Here is a 20,751-nt window from a genome sequence, read left to right as displayed (position 1 = left end):
AATATCTGGTTAATTAGTACATTTTTACCACATACATAACTATTGTTAGGTGAAGATAATTTCAGATAATTTATGAAGAGGATATTTGAAGGTTGATCTCATGTTTGAGAAATCATCATTTATGTTTTCCAGTAAATTGCCTTTATGTCGTTGAATGAGCATCTTCAGCGTGTTCACCTAAAAATGCATTGTGAAAATCAGAAGATAAATCATAAACTAATGAATAAGAACTGAAACACTTATTTTAAGTGCTTTCAGGAAAAAATATAGAAGGGTCCTATATGCTTCAAAGTGGAAAACTTAAAATATAAAGTGTTAATACTGAAAAAAGAGTAATTATTTTAGAACAAAATCTTACTGCAGTGATGTTTCACTATCACTTTAATTTTTGTTTAGTAAAACTTCTTTCTTGTAACTGAATGGGGTATGCATGCAGAATTATGCTGATGTGTTTCAGCTTACTAATAATGATGTTTCTCTCCCTGAGGTTTCGCCTGCCATCTTGCAATGGCAAAGCGCCTGTTGATATTCCTGGGAGTTTATAGACAACTGCAGTGCAAGACAGATTAAATAGTACTTTTAAAATTATGTGCAGAAGTAGTAAGAATATTAAAGTTGTGGAGTTATGCACCAGAAGTTGCCTGTTCCAACCTTAATGTAGTCTTGTTGTACGTATGCATTATGATAATTCTGTTCCTTGTTATACTGAAAATCTGTTTCAGATTTTCTTAAATGCAAGATTGTCATCTGTCTTTTTGCAATTCTGTGCTCCATCTCTTGTCTCTCACTTACATTGAAAAGTTAAGTACCTTGAAGAAATATTCTCTGATCATGTTGTAAAAAGCTGTATCACAGGTGATAGGCACTGAGGGATCAAACTAACACTGCATGAGAAGCAGAGTTGTCAGCAAAATACTTTAGTTGGTTATTTTGTTTCTGTTTCTCTCCCTACAATTATGCTGGGGCCCAGATAACAGCTACAGAACTGCTTGTAGCTTTCCAGTAGAAGAAATGGCAACTAAATGTAACAGAAAAAGTAGTTTGAATCTGAGTGGTTTTGGATAGATGCTGCCTGATAAGGTTCCCCTCAAGATTAGTGAAGAAGATTAATTGGTTCTGTAATTTCTTTGTATTTTAAGTTGTTATTAATTGTGATGACCTAAAGGTGGACTGGACTTGACATATTTTAGGATAGGGTATATTTGTTAGCCTGGTATAGTTTGCAAGAGAGAGAAGAGGGTTGGCTTAAATCGTATGCACAAATCTCAAGTGCTGAGGCTTCATATTTTTCAGCGTATTATCTGAGATTTTAAACCAAAGTAACATGTAGCGTTCAGAGTATGGGCTGTCAGTTTTAAGCATAGTGATTCATGACTCCAGCCAAATTATTTTCAATTAACGTTTTCAGGTGTTTCAAAAGGAAGAATTTAGTTGATATCCTTAAATATACCTGGTTTCTGAGTTCCTGTTAGCTTCTTCTCTTGGGTGGCGTTTTTCTGCCATCCCTTTCTCATGAGGTTCTCTGCTGTTTCTGCCATGGTCATTGCCAGAATCCTTGTGTAGAATTCGTACTTTTCATATATCTCACACTGTGAACACTTCTAAATATTGGTATTTTAAGATATATATATACACAGACATGCACAAACTCATGTATGTGTGTGTAAAGGAGTTGATTCTGAATTTTGGAATTACTCATAGCAGAAGTAAAATTGTTCTTCAAAACCTATGTTTGCTTTCCTGACATTTCTTATAGAAATCATAAGGCTACTTTGAATCTTTAAAGATCCTGGCAAGGAGTCATTGTCTGAGTGTCTCTGCACTTTCATGACAATTGAAATCTATGATTTCAATTCTTGGATGTATTCAGTTCAACACAAGGATGTATTCTTGGGTACAGCCCTGCAGGCTCAACATCTGGTTGATGGAAGGAGAACATTTTCACCAGAGGTTCTTGCACTTAGAATTTGCTTCCCTTCTGTGGGGCTGTGTCAAAACCTGACTGAGCCTGTTTAACTCAAAGGCAATGGTTAAAGCCATCTGTTCATTGAAACTTTTCCCTGAAGGAGAGATCTAGAGTGTATTTATGTTCTCAGCTGTGGCCATGCTTTTTCAAATACTTAGTTGATGCTTTTTGACTAACTTGTGTGTTGGGTATTTTTAAAGGTATGCTGAATGGATGTATTCTTCAAGCAAATTTTAACAATGTTGCACAACTTCCTTATCGTTAACTTGTAAAGACAGTAAAGAACTTGTGTCCCTGTTGGCTATTAATAGAGAAATAACATTAATGAGCTGCTGCTGTTAATAATAAAGTGTAGGGAACCCACTGAGACCTATGTTGTTCTATTTAAAATACACAAAATTCTCTGGAAATAAGTGAAAATGCAAAGTGTATGTAACTGAATGCCTTTGTGCACCTGGTTTTAAAATATTCTGAAAGTGTAATAGGTTGTTATGTTCTTTAGAGGGGAAGAGTACTACTGATTTTGAAGATAATTTCACTATCTTTACATTTGAACTTGGAATTACTGATTTAATTTGTTAGGTGGTCTATGTGATAAAACAAGGTGACATTCAAACTCTAATCAAAAGTTCCTTCATGAACCTTTGTTGAGTTCTCTTGGGGGGAAAACTACATTAAGTAATTAGCAAAATTTAGGAAAAAATAAAGGAACATTATGAAATCTTTTTCTGGATGAAGAGTTTGTATTTGTCTGTGACATCATGACTTTGAGTGGTTTATTTTAACATTTTCATGGGAGGAAAAGAGACTTATTACAGAGGTGATTAAAGTGCAAATATTGGGAACAAATTACATTTGGTTGTTCTTGTAGGATGTTTGAATGCATAATTTCATTAACTAAAGGAGATAGTGAGGCTTGTCTGCATAAGGAAGCTATCACAAAATAAATTATAGTATGGATGTGAAGTATATTAGCTATTCAGCAGTGACTCCTTATATGAACAATTTTATCCTGTACTACAAGTGACCTTTCACAGCTTAGTTAACTAAAAAACATGCAAGCTCCCTCCAGCCCCAGTGGTGGATAAATATTTATGTAGGGAGTTAGTGTGGAATAGTTACTGCATAATAAAATTACATTGTTAACTTATTCTGTACCCCACTGGTCTCCTTAAAAGCATCCTTAGGAAAAAGTATACTATTACATTACTGATGTATTCCTGCAGGTACTCGTACGTTGTATATGGACTTAGAGCATAATCATTCCTTCTGAGAATAATTGTGAAAAATGTTTCAATGGTTGACAAGATAATTCAATTAGAGATTGTAAGTCCTGTATACTTCACTGGAACCAAAGATGCTGGTCATGCAAGCTTGCTTATCATTATTTCTAAAATAAGTGGGCTCATCAACTAAGTTAGATTTACTTACTATGTTTAGTTGGCATATAAGGACTAATGATGTTAAGATTCACAACAGCTGGTGTGTTTAGGATTCAGTTACAAGTCATAAATAACTTATTGTCAATAATGGTAAAATCACAAAATTACCTTTATTCTCTTGCATAATATTATGTGAATATAACAAAGCTGAATTCCCACGTCATTGCTTATGTAAGAAATAGTTATTGTGATAATTTCTCTTGCTTTTCCTATGTCCAGCAGCTTTTGAAGATAGGTGCTTTTCTGCTGCCTTCTGGCTTTTTAACCCAGTGAATCTGGGACACAAATACAGAAGCCTTCACATGAGAAAATGAGAAAGTGATTGATTGCATGTATCTCTTAAGCCACATAAAGTCAGTAACATTGATGTGTATAAATGTCTTTAAATATGATGTGCCTTTTAGGTTTTCATATGAATGTAATTTCAAATATTGCAATTTGCTTGTTTTGCGGTTTTTATCAACAAACTACTTTTGTTCTAGAACTAAAGATTGAGTGATTTTTCAGGAGCTTTGATCACCTTAAGATCTATTGTCTTAAAATGCCTTTCTATGCATTTCTTAAATACATTCTCTTTGGTTCTATAATTTTCTAAGCAAATAGAAAAACTGGAATTAGAGCTGAATGGAAACAAGCAGCGTTTGGAACAAGCCCAGCAGGATGTGGCAGGAGCCAGAGAGGAGTGCCTAAAACTGACAGAAATGCTGAGTAAATCTGAGCACCAACTGCACCTCACCAGGTACCCCTTATCCTATTACATGCTGTAATACCAATTTCATTCTGCTAATTTTTTTGCCACAGGCTTCCCCACAGTTGTTATAGATACTTGCAGTCACTGACTGCTTGGGCAGCCCTCAGTCATGTTAGAAGTGGAGATGTAAATGGGTTACGAACTACAAAATGAGTTATGAACTATAATTTGTGGCAGTAAATTACTGGTGTGAAGAAAAGTTAATGTTCTGCTCTGATGATGGGGTGGCATGCTTTTAGGTAGGAAGAAGAGCAAGGAAGAGTGCAACTACATTCTTCTTGTTGCTGTGTTTGGTAGGCCAAGGATATTTTAAATGTTTGAAACTGTGCTGTGCAGCAGCAGCATTAAGCATAGGAATTCTCAGATTAATAACCTGAGGTTTCTGCCAGGATGTCCAGGAATGTATAAATGAACGTAGTCATGTAAAGCTTCACTGAAGATTAAACAACCAAAAGGTAATTTTACTGTCTATGAATAGGAGGTAACCTCGATTTGTGAGGAGGATGTCACTTGCTCGGTGGAAATGTGGTACGATGCAAACACTATGTGATGTGAGAGTTTGCCTGACCATATTCCATCCTTGGATATAGCTCCCAATGCCATTTACCATACTATTCATTACACATTTCTAGATAGCACCAAAAGGTTAACATACCAGTTGTTTGTTGCAGCTTGAGTTTTGGTACCTGCAGGAATTTTTCCTTTTGCCACAGAAATGCTGTTGTCTGATTGTTTGCAGGAGTTTGGTTGGGGGTGGGGTTTTTGTTTTGTTCCGTCATCCCGCTTCCCCAGGAGTGAGCATCCAGAAACCTGTCAGCTTTTACTCAGTCCTTAAGGAAAAAACTAAGTTAGTTTAAATTTTACGTGGAGGGGGGGGACCCTCAGATTTTTATCACTTCACAGAAGTCTGCATTTTTTTCCAAGTCTTGTACTCTTTGGGCTTTGTGAGAATTCTGCCATTGAGTAAATGGAAGTAAAATAGAGCCTCATCTAAACTATTACATTCAATGAATCATTTTTTTTTTTATTCAGATACATTTCTGTGTAATTCAGAGCACGGTTGTTTAACAGATGGAAGAAAGTACCACTCTAACAGCCTGTATTTAGAGAAAAAATATGCTAGAGGTTAATGAACTTGAAAAAAGTTTTGGGTGAGTTGTTAAGATATCTAAAGTTTGGATTTAGCAGAACTTTATTAATAATGATTTGTTGTGATAGTTAACCAAATGGCTTACCATGCTCCTTTTAGCAAAAGGCTGATTATATGCAGTAAAGCCTGGATATCTTGGAGGAAATCTGACTAGCCAATTTTTTTTTATTTTTTTTTTTTCTTGTGAAAATATTCAACTTGTAAAAATGAGGACTATTGCCTGCCTTTGCATAGCAAGGAACTTAAAGCTGGGTACCTAACACCCAGATGATTCAGGTAGCTTTTCAGTCTGATCTCTGACTCGGGAAGTTTCTGAGATGCAAATCACTGAAGGCTGGGAACAGTATTTTAGGCAAGTAATGCTCTGTGCTGGCCCTGTTCTCATACGATTTCATAGATGTCTGCTTTTTGGGGCAGATGCTGAACTGCCACAGCTTCTTTGACCTAGTGCAGCCGCTCTTCTGCAGTGTCCTGATCTTTATTTTTTTATACTTTGTGTTCATGTTATGGCTTCTGCTCATAAGTATGCTAATAAGTATTGAAATGTTTACTGTGCTAATGTTTAGTTGTTGGAAAAATGTATACATGGAAGCATGAGAAATAGGTTCAAATCTTTCTTCTTGATATTCCCCAAATTTCGTAATACTTTGTCAGTTTTTGTGTCCTCCTTATCTTTGGGATGCCTGTCTACTTTCCAGGCATACATTAGGTGATGTTGCTGTCATGGTTGAAGAGCAGGGTGGGGAAAGAGCTGAGAGATTCGTTGCTGCTGAACTGTTACCCATTGTGCCCATGTACTTAGATTGGTAGGGCAGGGTTAGAGATATTCTTGCATACTAGTCTGTTTTCCCTTCACAGGGGCAAAGATCTGCTGCTGAAATGAAACTTTTCCTCAGTCTGTACTCTTTTTTTATTTCTCTCAGATTACCTGCTGCCAGAACAAGTTTTCTGTATTAGTGAAGGTGTAAAAGTTATATGTCTCTGGTGGCATTAGTTTTGCATTTTGAACTCAGTATGTTTTTAATGGATTGGTACATCCATAGCTGTTGCACATGAACTTTATTCACTCACGGTCTGCCATCTTTCATTCTTTATTCCCTTCACCTCAAATGTCAGCTGTGCCAGTGAAAATACTCACTTGAAGGGTAGTGGTAGTAGCAGTCCTACGGGGGTTAGGCTCATTTATTGTGGCACTTGCCAAGGAAAACAGATTTTAAGCTCCAGAGTCCTGCCTGTGGGAGGTTGCCGCAGAAATTGCACTGATTTAGTGCATCTCTTGGTTATTCTGGCCTTGGCCTCGTCTTGCTGATTCCCCTCTTTTCAGAAAAGGACCAGCTGGTCCACTCCAAGTCCTCTCACAACACTGGACTTGAGGGAGGCCTGTACTGCTATTACAGGGTTGTGTGTAGTCTTTCTGTTGCCTTGCATGACCTGTCTGTGTTGTTCCAGCAAAAATTAGGGGTAGCTGATGTGATAAAGAAAGAATTATTTGTCTCAGTATTTTACTAAGGGGAAAAGTTTTCACTGATTCTATATATGGACATTGTAAATAAACAGAATAATAAAACAAATACAGGAACTTTGGATTTTAATGTATGAAAATGAGACAGTAAATAATATATGAATGGCTTAAGTGAGAAAGAGCATGCAGTCTATGTCTTAATGAGAAAAAAGAAAGTGCTCTGCAGAGCTGCACTCTTTTCCAGGAGTCCCACTTCTCTGCTGCATCCTAGTTTTCAGACAATGTTGATTGATTACCAACTAAACAGCTTCCAAGTTAACAAAATGTACTTGTTAAAAATCAAGAAAAAGGTTACAATTAGCTATTCTAAACCACTGCCACAGAGTTTAAAATTGCCTTTTCCTGTCACCTTTCTTCCTGAAGCAATATGTTGCTTAGAAATCTTTGCTATTAACATGCATTTCCTGCTATTGAATCTAGTTAGTAATTCTAATTTGTATGTCTTCAAATGACTGGGGAAATACAGAACTTGTACTGTGTAGTTTTGATTGTCAGTCATGTAACTTTGCAGATGTCACGATGCTATGAGACTGACCATGCTTGTTTAAAGTATTTATATTTTTTTGCCCTAGTTTCATCTTTGTTGTTATTTTTATTAGTATGATTGGAGACTCTTACAAAATTACTTAAGAAATCAAATTTAAATTGACATCACTTTGGCAAGGTTGGGTTTTGCTAACAAAGCTTATTTGAATCCGCTCTTCAGAAAGTAGAAACCATACAGATCTATTGTTCTTGGTTCATGAGAGAATAATCATTAAAAATCATGTCAGTATGCTAGTGGAAAAGATCACATAAAAGATGCAAGATGTTAACAACTTGCCCAGATCTTAGCATGTCTTCTAATTCAATAATTTTTTTCACTATTCTTGTGTAACCCAGTCATCCTTAATTTTTTTTTCTTTTGTTTCAGAAAAAAAATCTGAAGTTATTGTTTGTTTCAGTTGCAGTCAGATGTAGTTCCTGTTTGCATATGCCAAAGCAATTAAATAAATCTTAAGAAGTGAAGGAATCACTGCATTTCAAAATTGAAATTTTTCTATGCCATCATGCCTTTTCTCAGGCATGGAGATAGGTAGATGGTTCGAGGTATTTTTGACAGAAATGTCATATAAAATTTGCCAGGAGATGTAATTGAGTAGAATTGAAGCAGGTTTAGTTTAGTTTAATTTTTTTATTGTTCTTGTTGTCTTATATGAAACATTGCAAGCAGTATTGAATGTCAACTTGTAGGTGGGGAAAAATTACTAAACAGTAGAAGAATCTTGGGTTCAGGTGATCCATCAAGCTACCCTGAATTCCCATGTCACTCCCTTGAGGGATTACTGTTTATGTTACAGTGAGTCAGCAGGTGGTTTAGTTCTTGATTATTTTCTTCCCACCATTTTGTGATTTCTTCCATATTTTTGAAAACTATGCGATCTTTAGAAAGGAGCACATCTGAGAAAGTGGAGCTTGGGGAGTACAGTGGGTTTTAGCAATGCTATAGCCTTCGTACTGTGTCCTTCTTGCTAGTTCAGTGACTCCACTACGCTAATTTGTATTACATGTATAATAAATAAAGCACATAAATCTTGTCATTCTACCTCTGGGTTCCTGTGGTGTGACTTAGTCACAGAATCTTTGGTGTTGAGCTGTATGTTGTCACCAGTGTTAGTTGTTAGAATTGCAGCATGTCTCATACATTGACTTCCCTATTTAAGCTATACTATTAAATGATAAAATGTAAACTAACTTCTTGGTGATTATACATAGCCTTCCAGGCAGTTGCACAGTACTTAGTATTATCTATTGTTTCTTTTTCTAGTAGTTTCTGTTAGCAGCACCCTTACTGTCATGCTTTTTCCAACAATTCTAGTATGTCAGGAAAAGTCCATCGTCTGTGTTAGAAAGGAGACACTATTCAAAGAAATGCCATTACTAATATTAAAAAGACTGAGATATGTTTTACATTCCCAGACCAGCCCATAATACTTGAACTGGAGAGAACAGGGACAGGGGAGAAGCAGAAATGAGGTGTAAGCAGTGATTGTTTTTCAATTTTTTTTAATATTCTGCTCATCTTGTACAAAACCATTATTTTAAAATGCAGGAGGAGTGTTAGCATGAAACAACTCTGATAACTAATGAACTTTTTAGATTATGCTTCATACGTTTACTTTTCAGTAAATTTAGGGAGGGTTGCAACTATGTTGTTGTGATTCAGTCAACATTTATTTCTATCTGGTTTTCATATACAAAGGCATCGGGATGCCAGAAAATAAACTGTTAACGGAGAATTAACTTCTTTGGCACGCTTTCATACTTATCTTCTAAATTAAAGAAAATGAAATGGGCAGAAGCAGAGTGTAGATTACCTCCTTTTTGTCAAAAATGGTGGGAATTTGAAAATTAATAATAAAAAAGGGAACAGATGCAGTAACATGCCAGAGGGAGATTAATGTGGAGAGTAAAATCTGTGAGCAACAAAACTGAAGCAAACTGAATCAGTGGGAGGTAGTTGTACAATCAAAATCAGGATAAAAGAGAAATTACAAACAACCCTGCACTTGTCAAAGTAGTAGTAATGAAATCCTGACTCTGCCAGCAGCGAGAACCTGTGTTAGCACTTTGGGGTAAGGCCGGGAGCCGGGTGCCAGGTAGGAGGGCAGCGCGAGGCTGCTGGGCGGCAGCCATCGCGTGTGGAACAGATGGCGGGGAAAGCTGGCCGGGGAGGGGCTCCTTCGCAGAGCTAATCAGACAGTAACGGATAGGGCAGCTGGGAGGACTGACCACCGAGAGGCGAGCGGCGGGGTAGCCGCAGCCTTCCACGATGTGTGCAGTGGTGTGCCCATCGGCCGGAGAGAAGACCTTGCAATGTCTTTTCTGTGCAGCAACCGCACAAACTTTGGAGGCGTGCGGTGGCCCTCACCCTGTGGCAGGGAGCAGGGAGCAGCCTGCCTCTGTGGCCTGCGGGGCTTGGAGCTCGTCCCGCATCGGTGGGCTCTGCCGCTGCCTACCTCAAAAATACGTGTCTTTGCTCTCGGTCCCGCCGCGTGGGAAGCCGACGTGTTTTCGTGTTTTATCATCGCAGCATGTTGAATCCAGAATTTAGCGATTGACAGAAATGCAAAAACACGTGGGTCCAGGGACTGATCCAGCAAACCCATAAGAAAACTTTGCTCTTGTTGAAAGCGGGAGAGCTGAGGTCGGCACCTTCCCACAGGGTTGGGCCCCTCCAATGAATGAAACCAGTTTTCTGATGTTTTATTTTTGCTTGGAGGAGGCACTTCCCTCTTCGTAAATGAGAGCTTGTGAGGAATGAATGGAGGTCCGAGCCTTCTGATCTTGAGTCACATGAATAATTTGACTCACGTAAGAAGTAAAGATCAATAGGATTTCTTGTGCAAGTAAGAGGTAGTCATGTGCGAGAGGATTACGAGGTCATGCCCCATGTTGATGACTGTCAGCTTGAAAGAGAAATGAAAACAAAATTTTATCAAGGAAAGGGGGAAATAAAATCCTGAAGTGTAGCAAGGGAGACCTGACCTATTACTGCCCGGTTCTGTTTGATTGGGATGTGTGATACTGTTTTAGACAATTTCAACAAAGAAATCTGCATCTGCTTTTTGAACTTGTGTATCTCAGTCTGCAGAAGGTTTATAGCTTGGCTCAGTTATTCATTTTGAGCAGGGAGGGGAGGAAACATTACAGGGATTTGAAATAGGTGGTATAACATAGCCATATGCTATTTATGCAGCAGTTTCTGCAATAAATCTAATTTGGTGCTGTCAAAAAAAAATTAAACTTATTTGGTATAGCAGCACATTAGTAAATGATTGTGGTAGCTTTGAAAGTTGTCATTCACTTTGCTTTACTTGCAATAGAATCTTGCAAAGCTTTTTCTCTCTCTCTGCTTCTCTCCTGAGGAATTCTGTGAAAATGTCTCAGTTCTTTGTCCTGCAGCTGTAGAAACTGCAAATATTTCCACAGCTGAAAATAAGGTCTTGCTTTGAGGTAATTGAAGAAGGGGATGGAAGAAAGAATATCCTTTGTTAGCAATTATACGAATGTATAGGTGGAAAAATCAATAAAGTGGTGGGGCATAAACTTCTCCCTTGCCTACAGGTTTCATAGTGCAGCTGAAATTGTTTATCTGATTATACAGCATGTAGATAAATTAGCCGCTCTGCGTTATTATAGAAGGTAAAATATTTTACCTGCCATGATAAGACCATATGCTGCTTTATGAAGACTGATACTGAGTGATTTGAAATAGATCGGCTCAGTCGTCTTCTGGCAGTGCCTTGTAGAAATTTTGAAGCTGATACACTTTGCGTAAAGATAATACACAATTATTTATGTATTTTTCTATTTAATTATTTAAACATATTTAAGATGCTTGTATGAACATGTGAAGGCCATTGATGAAGTTTAAAAGGGAAAGAAAATACAAGTGAAGGAATAAAGAACAAATCCAAAATCATGTGTTAATTTTGAATATGAAAGGCTTTATAAATTACCTTTTTTCTTTTTCTTTTTTAAAGGGTTTAAACATGGTTGACAATTGAATTTATTGTTCTACAATACAAAGTTCTCAAGAAAAAGGCAATATTACATTTTCAGATTTTAGTCTTAGATTCAACTAAATTTTTCTCCATGGTATTTAAACTGCAACTGGTCACATCAAATTTCTCTAATGATTTCATCTTTTATACATCGCATCAGGTTATTGAGGCAGCCAAATTACTACTGCATGTAGAGTGTGGTTCAGGAGCAGTGACAATACTTAAAGCGCTTTGGAGCGAGCAGTGAATTCAGATGAAATACAGAAGAGACTCACTACTGTAAAAAACAAACATCTTTATAAGAGCTTTGTTTTGAGCAGTTATTATTCAGCACTAACAGTAATAAGTTTATGCATGTGTATCAAATATTTACTTTGATCTCATTCAAATTAGGCTTTCTATTTGTGTGACTAATGACAACAGGATAATGATTTATTTTTTTGAACCATAGAAATCTTTCAGACACATGTATTCAAGGCTGCTGGATGTTTTTTGCTGAATTTGTTACTGGAAGAATCATTCTGATTTTGATCTTTATTTTTGACTTGTTCTAAGGGTTTTTTTCTCAAGAACCTCTGAAAGCTTGCTTTTACAATAAGCTGAAATGTACCATCAGCACTTGTATTTGTGGACTTAAAGAATTTTAAAAGCTGCTTTGTGCTTTCAAAATTGTATTCAAAGTTGTTTATTTTGTGCAGTCATGGTGATTGCTGGTTTGGCTTTTTTTATTTATTTTTCTCCTTTCTCTTCTGTGCAAGATTCTGCTCCTGAAATTCTTGCCTAGAAAAAATTCAGCAGGCAACCCAAAGGGTCCTCAGCTGGGGACTTCATCAAACTGACATTCAAGAGCATCAGCCTGTAGGTTGTCATCTTTGGAGAAGGTAGCTGGTGAATGGAGGGAGGAGGAAAAAGTCACCTGAGCACGCCAACTTTGGCTGCCTGGCTGCTCTCCTCATCCCCTTGCTTAGTGCCCTTGTGCTGGTGATTGGTCACGAGGAGCGCGTGAGCTGGGAGATGCCTGTCCTGAGCGTGCAGATGAGCGCAGCCTCTGCTGTCAGCTGCCTGACAGGGCTGACCTCCTTCTCCTGGCTGTGCTGGCAGCATGGCAGGAATAATAGCGTGCCACTGTTGGTTGCCCCCCGTGTTCCGGGCGGTTTGAGTAGCAAACTACATTTTTGCGGAAATAGGAGCAAGTGTTGTTGATTAGCTTCTCCTTGTTGTTCACACACCTTCTACAGGGCTTAAAGTAAACTGGGGGATAGGTGTCTCTATAGTTAGGTGGGACACCACTGCATATTCTTTTTGTTCCAAAGTTCCTCTTCTATTTCCAGTGCTTTTGTTCACCTGCATGTAGTTTCTGATGGAAGAAGAAGATCACAGCATCAGAAAACATTCCTTTGCAAATGCAGGGACTAATCCCCATATAAGAGATACAGCAGTATTAAGTTATTATTCAGCTAAACTTGTGCAGTATTTGTCAATGCAGTTGTCATTAGAGCCAGATTCAGACCTAACATAAGTATAACTGCATTTCTGCTAATGAGATTGGATTACCTCCTGGGTTTGCTTCCAGAAAGCTTTACTTTAAATTAATTTTTTTGTGAAAGGGTAATAAAATCGGTGGTTCATTACAATTGCTTACAAAACTTAAAATATTTTTTGGTACTGTATTTAATCGCAGTGAAAGATTTTATTCTTTTTAAAGGAAATTGAAAGGTGTTTCTTATTTTAGAAGAATGAGGTTGTTGAGGAGGTTACTTAATAACTCAGGAACTTGTGGTTATCAGAATGTATTCCTGAAAAGAAATATGGGCACAGGAATTGCTAAAAATAATGTATCCTGTTAACAATATGAATTTACTCTCAGCCCTGACAAAGAATCTTTACAATTTGTCTCTATGTAGAAGGCACTATTTTAACAGAGTTGCATATGTGCTTTTTACAAGGCTTGAAAACAGGAAAAAATATTCAGGATTTTTTTTCCCCTTAAATAGTGTTGCATTTGAAACATCAGTAGGTAAGTTTAAAAAAAAAAATGCTGCAGATGAAATAATTTACAGTGAATGCTGTTGGCTGCTTTAAGGTTTTACTGTAAACTTACTCAGCTGTTCCCATTTTCTCTTTACATTTTTAGTCAGTATCTTTGTTACATGGTGTTAGAGTGAGAGTCAAAAGCTCTCATTTATTCTTTTATTTGTAATATTTTTATTAGCCTTTTCCACTTAATAGCTCTGGAAGCCTTTCTCGGATTCTGCTAATCTTTGCAAGAAGGTGCAGATATATGTATATGAGGAAAACCACATTAGTTGTTGGAGTTAACAAATTATTAAAATCTGTTCTTTTGCTGCTGTATTATTTCTCCTATACCCCAGACCAATCTTCACAAATACAGGACTGTAAAGAACTTCATCTGCTGCTGGTTAGCAGAAGTGGATTTAAATCCACACCGACAGTTCATTTGACAATGACCTTGAGGGGCTTTGCTTCTTGAGGAAGAAAGCAGAAGCTTGCGGTAAACAAAGTTCACTTCTGACAGATGGATTGAATGACAGAAAGGTTGCGAGTGCCAGAATAGCCCTGGCAGAGGAGGAAATGTTCAGTGGAATCCAACAGGAGAGGAGGTGTGAACAGGTGCAGGGTTGCTGACGGAAGGGGAACCAGATGGAAGGAGCCAGAGCCAGTTTATTTAAAGGAAAAGGCAGAAAACACTGAAAGGCTGTGCGATCAGTGGCTAAAAGTGTGCATGGAAGAAGGTAAAAATTCACAAAGCAAAACTGCACAGTGGGATATCTAGCACTTAACATAATGGTAGTAATTTGTGAGTTTCATTTTTAAGTTGCTATTGAAATATGTTTCTCTCTTACTACTGACAGCATAAAGAAGAGAAATATAAAACCTGACCAAAAAAAAAAAAAAATTAAAAAAAAATCTCCAAACCCCTAAACTGTCACACTGCCTGTCTATTATTTCTAATTATTTCTGTACAGACAGTTACAATCAGGGTAATACAAAAATGATGCCACAGTTGACCAAAACAATAAAAGGTGCATAAGGCTGGATTCTTATTTTTAACTCACCTGTTCATATCTAGCTCTTGTGATATGTGGATACATAAACATGTCTTTTACTGGGATGTTTCTGTAATATCCAGAGTAAACTGACAGCAGTAAAGTACAGTGTAATGTTAGCACGGTATTTCTCATCTGTCTTGCTTTTGGTCACAAGTTCGTCAGTTTGGTAGAATACGCAGTACCTTGCTGTAGGATGGGGGTACAAGTCAAGCTTACTCCAGATCAGATTCCCTCAAAATCAAATACTGTTTTTCAAATTGTCATCCTGAAGAATGCTGTGCTCTTAAATTATTCTGCTTCTTCCCAAGCTGTTCATACGAGGCTTGGTCCTTTGGAGGCAGAAAGAACTGTTCCTCCTTTCAGCAGTGGCTAGGGAGAGCTAACAACTTAAAGTGTCAGGCCTATGGTAGCTTAACTGCAGGTTGAGTGTCTAAACCTGATGTCTCTGAAAAATGTAGGTGACTGTTCAGCAGTCATTCATAGTGCATCTGTGATCTACTGGATCATTCAGCTATGCTGAGCTGATCTGGATCAGGTGTGAGAACACAGTCACTTTCCTTTTGAATTAGCTACAGCATGCAATGCAGTGTGTGTGCTGAATTTATGCCAGCTGCAGTAGGACAGATGATACCTGATTCAGCATAAAGCTTGCTCGTACAAAGTTAACATACCAAAAATACTGGTTTTTTTGAACAAATGTAAATTGGGAGGGTGAGTTCAGAGCAGATCAGGTCTCTGCATCATTTAGCTGCATCATTTTTTGATTCAAAGGTAGGAGCCTGACAGTTGGATTTGCTGTATTAACAAGCTGGGCCTTGGAGCCCAGAGTAACAGTTGTTTGAAGCTGATCTAAAGTCTCGGCTGCTGCTGAAAAGGCAAATCCCTGGGGTGGTAGTATGTGGCTATATTTGGCCACATATTGCCAGGCTCTTGCTTGTGCTGATACTGAAAGACAGGCACCTGTATGATCAGGTGGTTCAGGGAGTTAATCAGATTGAAAACCAATCATTTGCTCTTGCAGAGTAAGTTGCATGAGTGCTAATTATAAGAGCATGAAAAGAGGGACTGCACCTTATACTGGCAATGTCGCGGTAGGCTGGCTTAAATCTCTCCTGAAGCTGCATTGTAAGGGACAGCTGGTGCAAATTCAGGAATGACCAAAAGTCAACAAAATTACTCCTTTATTTTAAATATAGTAAGAATAATTAAACCAACTTTGTGTATGCAGAGTAAATGTCTGTAAGAATCTTGTATGGGAAGCAAACATTTCAACATTCAGCCGTTTTAAAAGTTGTTTGTGGCACAAAGATGGGATATTCCAGAGAAAGGGGCACAGCACTGTTAAGAGCTTAAGGGCTACATACTAAAAACTCTTCTTATGTTGCATCTTCCCATGCAAGTTCCATTCTATATTTAGTTGTCTGTTTCTGTAGGGGCCTTATCAGCCAAATAGTTCACAATCTGATGGCAATAACCACTGCAGGATGGGTGTTTACTTACAAGGTACATATCATGCTGGCAAGGCTTATAGATACACAAGAAGAATTAGATTTGGTTTTCCAAGTCAGTATATTTGACCTAACGTGAGATGTTAGGTATTGTTAGAGACACTTTTTTTTTTCTTCTCTAAGAATGAAATAGAGGGCAGTTAATGATAATATTTGTCTGTGACTTGGTATACAGAGATCTATCTGGACTGAAAAGTTGTTACTGTCTACATTGAGGAACTGGTATTTTTCTGTATGTATCTTGAACACCAGAAGAATAAAATCATGTTATAGGCACGTGTTTGCAAATTCTCTTTTATGCTGAATTTGAAGTAAGAAGTCCAGTCATTTCATTTTGTTGAGACCAAGTAGACAGAAGTAGAGATGGAATATACCATCAGTTACGTATATACTCCAGTTAACTATGTTCAAGATTCTTTATACCATACAGACTTAAATAGGAGTAACACTTCTATGTCTCTTGGTTCTTGTACCAGTACAACTTTTCATATTTCTCATGCCCATCAATATCTCCAGTTAGTGATAATTTTGAAGTGGTTCTTAAGCACAGCAAATACTAATAGAGTAGGAATCTTTTTCATGTGCAGGCATTAATACATAATATCTTCTGATGCCTCTGGGTTTAAGGGCAAAGTGGGAGTTTTAGACTTAGTGTTTTATTATTTCTGTAGACCTCCTAATATTATGTAAAATGTAAATATATATAAAAGTTATAAGGTGGTTCCAATGGCGTAGCTGCATTCTAAGCAAAGAAAGCTGGGGGAAAAAAAATCAGTGGTAACAAGAAAGTCATATGCAATGATTTTCCTTTCAGCAAAATTGAAATTCCCAGGAAAAAATAGAATGTAGTATATAAACAGTTGACATTATTTGGATTCTGGGAATAGGGATACAGTTGGGTAGTTATTTGCATTGTGGGGAAACCAGTTTTAACCTAATTTGTCAAATAATTGTAGTGAGACTCTTGACAGAGTTGGAAATGGAGGCAGAACTTAATCTTGGTTTCTCCCCTCAAGTGTTTTTGAAGTGTTTTTGTGAAATAGTAGTAGACTGGCAGAGCTGTGTTTCCCAGTCTTTTATCTCAGGTAGGGTTAAAAAGTTTTGCTTGATTGGTTCATTAACTTCAAAGATATTTGTACTTTGCAGTTATTTCTGTAGCATCTTCTTTCTAGATCCATATTTAAAGAGCTGAATCAATTCGAATGCTTAATTTTTTACCACTTTTAAATGCTTGACCTTTACATAACTTTTCTAATTGCTTGTAGTAGCTTCTGCTTCACATGGTTATGAGAAGAAAAGTCTGACATTTCATTATTTTAGGAAACCCTCTGTATCTCTCAATTAATGTAACTAAGCACCTTATACTATAAAACCAAAAACTGTGGTGTTTTTTATAATGTTTTGGGTTTTTAAGACTCAGTTCTCACAAACAGGACCACACGCATCCTCAACAATGGTGCAGCCCTCCAATTCTACCAATTGAATTAATAATTAGGTGTCTGCAAAATTTGACCATGCAAATGTAGATTGTACCGAAGCTCACCAAACACAGTGTGCTGGCTGGGGCAGTTTCCAGAAACTTGAGCTTTCTGCTGAGAAGACCTGGCAGCCAGCTCCCAAATCAGCATCCAGTCAGCTCCCAGAAACAGACATGAAGAGCAACTCAGTGGGTAATTCCCACAATGGGATACAGGAAGGGCAATTTTTCAGCTCCTTGGAGAGGTTTAAAGAAATGACCTGATCACGATGCTTTTAAAAGATACCTTTACGCAAGTCATGCACAAGCATGCACGTGTGCATCTTTTTTTATTGATTTTTTTTAACATAGTAACATTCACTTCATGCCTCTCCTTCTGCCCTATAAAATCACCATGAGCTGTAAAATCCAGCCAGTCCAAACATGCTGTAAAGGCAAACATGCATTTACAGATGCACAGGAAAAATCAAAACCTTTATTACAAAAAATCAGGTGCCAAAAAATCTGTGGTATTTTGTAAGAGAAAACTAGGAAACACTGTCCAGCTATGTCCTCAGTCATAGCAATCCTAGGTATTAACAAGGGCCTATTTGATGAAGATCCATAGGCATTACAAAGGAAACTAACCAAACTAATGCTAAGCAAAAGATTCCTAGAAGCCTGGCTTAAGGGAAAGGGAGAAATCTCGTAACCCTGAGTCTTATTAGAGAGTTGATCCAAACGTATCAGCAAGATACATGCTCTAGACCTCTGTTAATTTAGAAGAAATCAAGAATTTTGAATCATAGCTACACTTAAAACCAGCATTTATTTATTTACCTGTGGATTTTGGGGTCTTACTGTGTCCTAGTTCCTTATCTAAATGTTTGAAAATATTAAGACTTCGGATAGCATAAGATAAAACTCTGTTAAGTACATTCTCCATTATAAATAGCTGAAGTGGATACTGCGGTGCCCAACTTATGATCTTATTCTTGATACATTCTTTTATGATCTTTATCATTGTGGTATTTGAATACTTACTGATAGTAAAGTAAGAGAGTACAAACATTTTTCTCATGTTTCCCCTTAAAGAATAAGGTAGGTATTGTGATCTCTTTTTTCAGTTTTGGTTTTTTTTGGGGGTGGGGGGTTGGGTTTGATTTGGGTTTCACCATGAATGTTGTTTGGGGGTTTGTTGGGGTTTTTTTTCCTGTCTGTAAGGATATACTCTGATTTTTCATTTTTCCCTCAACACTTGTAGCTGAAATAAGAATATCAAATAACCTGTAAGAAGGTGGCTTTGAAAGCTGTAATGGACAGTCCACTAGGCCTATATCATAGAAAGCTTTCAAAGCAGACTGAATAAAATATTGCTGAGCCTTTGTACCCAAAGTTACTGGTTAAAATCTTTAGGGCTTCTTATTAGATGTTTCTTATTAGGGTTTCAAGTCCTATTTTCAAGTGTTACAATTTATTTGTGCGCCCTCAGGCCAGATTTTGTTAAAGATACTGGGAATTAAGTGCTTGGGTACATTCCCAAAACTGTTTTTCTACACATTTATTTTCAAAAATACTGTGAGTGAAAGCCCATTTCCTCTGGAAGAGCTGAGGGAGGCCTCAGCTGAGGGCTTTCCCTCTTCCAAGGTGTTTTGTTGTGCAGTAGTCCACGGTGCTGGCCCACTTGGCTACATATGATCTAGGAAAGAGGTCTGTGCTTGACCACTGAGGCATGTACTAAAAGTGTCAGTGTTAGAAAACTCGACTGGTCTTCTTGCTGCCCAAGTATGAGTGTTGATGCTTGAGTTTCAGGCCTGGTCATTATTTAGACCAACAGTTCTTTGTTAGTTCAGATACCTGAAATGTTGGGAACACTAAATGCCAAATACTTCTTAGTAGTTTATGAAGTCCAGTTTAAAGTAAGTATATATGAAAGTCTAAAATATAATTACCTTTTTAACTGTAATTAATAAAAGTGAACCTGTCAAAAGTAAGGTTATGATAACCTCTTATGTGCCACTGAACTGGGTTAATTGCTAGAGTATTTTAATTTGTCCAATTGAGTTCATAGTCCTTACTAATGGATCCATTAGCTTTTTACAAAATGCCACATGTTGATCTCATGGAAAAATCAAATAGTCAATATAGAAAGCATGGTTGTTTCACATCATAGTTGCTTTGTTAGAAGACTTACTGCCAACCTCCAGTCAGAGGCCTAATTCTATTTGAAACTCATCCTGTATTATTTGATTTTGTATTTTTACTGTTACCAAAGCAAAAAGGCACTTGCAGAAATACCTACTATTGATACTGTGTCATGAAACACAAAGTTTTATCAGTCTTAAGTTCTGTTCTTTCACAGTCAAAAATCAACAAGCTATTATTTATGCCAAACGTCTTTCACATCACTAGTCTTTACATCCTTCCTTATTCTTTACTGCACAAAGTAGAACATTTGCACAGTACATTTGGTAGATGTCTTTTTGAAAATGGATCTGTGATCCAGCTTTTATTTGTTAGTGGTGGGAAAGGTTTGTCGGTGGGTTTGGTTGTTAAATTTGGTGGCTTAAATTCAGCCAGCATGCTTTTATGTTAGCTTTCCAGTTCTGTTAGATATCCAGTTCATTGAGATATGTGAACAAGCTAGCAAGGTAGGCTGCTCTTGACAGCTGTAACTCAGGCTCAAAGCAATCAGTGTTTAGAATGAAAATCACTGTGGAAAACATGCACCTCAGAGCAGGGCTCAAGGAGAGTTTGAATTTGCCTCCGTGTGAATGAATTTTTGGGTGCTTCTGACTTTACGGGAAAAAATGGAAGTCACCATGAGTTCAGTGCCTCTGCTTTAGTAAAGCTGATCAATGTAATGGCCAAATCCAGTCTATCCAAACTCAGATAGGCATTCATTTTACAACGGGTATTGTGTGAAAGAATTAGAATTTTTGCTACTGTCTCTGATTCAGTGTTTGCATTCTAGCAGAGAAAAGGTGGTGCAGTTTAACTACCGTCTCCCCTTTTTTAATGTCTATAGATGCTTTTAAAAGTTCTGGTACAATTAATCTTTAGCTGCCATTTCTATTTCTGATTTAGATCTTACTGTGTCATCAAAATTAGGCTGTTCTTGCTTTGCTTTCATTGTTTCTATGCTTTCCTTTAGTCAATGTGAGAAATCATGAAGTTTTTGTATGAGGAAACTTCTGGTATCTTCACACTAATGCTGGAGGGGTATAATTGTTTCCTTCTGTCTACAGTCCGTTTTAGTCCAGCTTTTATTTTTCTTAAGTCAAGCTCACCTTCTTTCACAATTCAGAGTAATTGCAAATAGGCAGCCAGTGCCAAAC

The 20,751-nt window shown here is 37.4% G+C and overlaps 1 protein-coding gene across 7 annotated transcripts in view; it reads left to right on the top strand.

Annotated features, from left to right (window-relative positions):
• The window catches only part of SDCCAG8 (SHH signaling and ciliogenesis regulator SDCCAG8), a 114,827-nt gene that overhangs the window by 41,002 nt on the left and 53,074 nt on the right, over nucleotides 1-20,751 (top strand). For all 7 annotated transcript variants that reach the window (XM_080616865.1, XM_080616864.1, XM_080616862.1 and 4 more), the window contains one exon: nucleotides 4,005-4,147. In XM_080616865.1, the coding sequence (XP_080472991.1) occupies nucleotides 4,005-4,147 (143 nt within the window). The remainder of the gene's footprint in view (nucleotides 1-4,004; nucleotides 4,148-20,751) is intronic.

This window comes from Psittacula echo (genome assembly GCF_963264785.1).
Source record: "Psittacula echo genome assembly, chromosome: 4".
Taxonomy (NCBI): domain Eukaryota; kingdom Metazoa; phylum Chordata; class Aves; order Psittaciformes; family Psittacidae; genus Psittacula; species Psittacula echo.
Note: the sequence above shows the minus strand (reverse complement) of the source record. Positions and strands in the feature narration are given on the sequence as shown.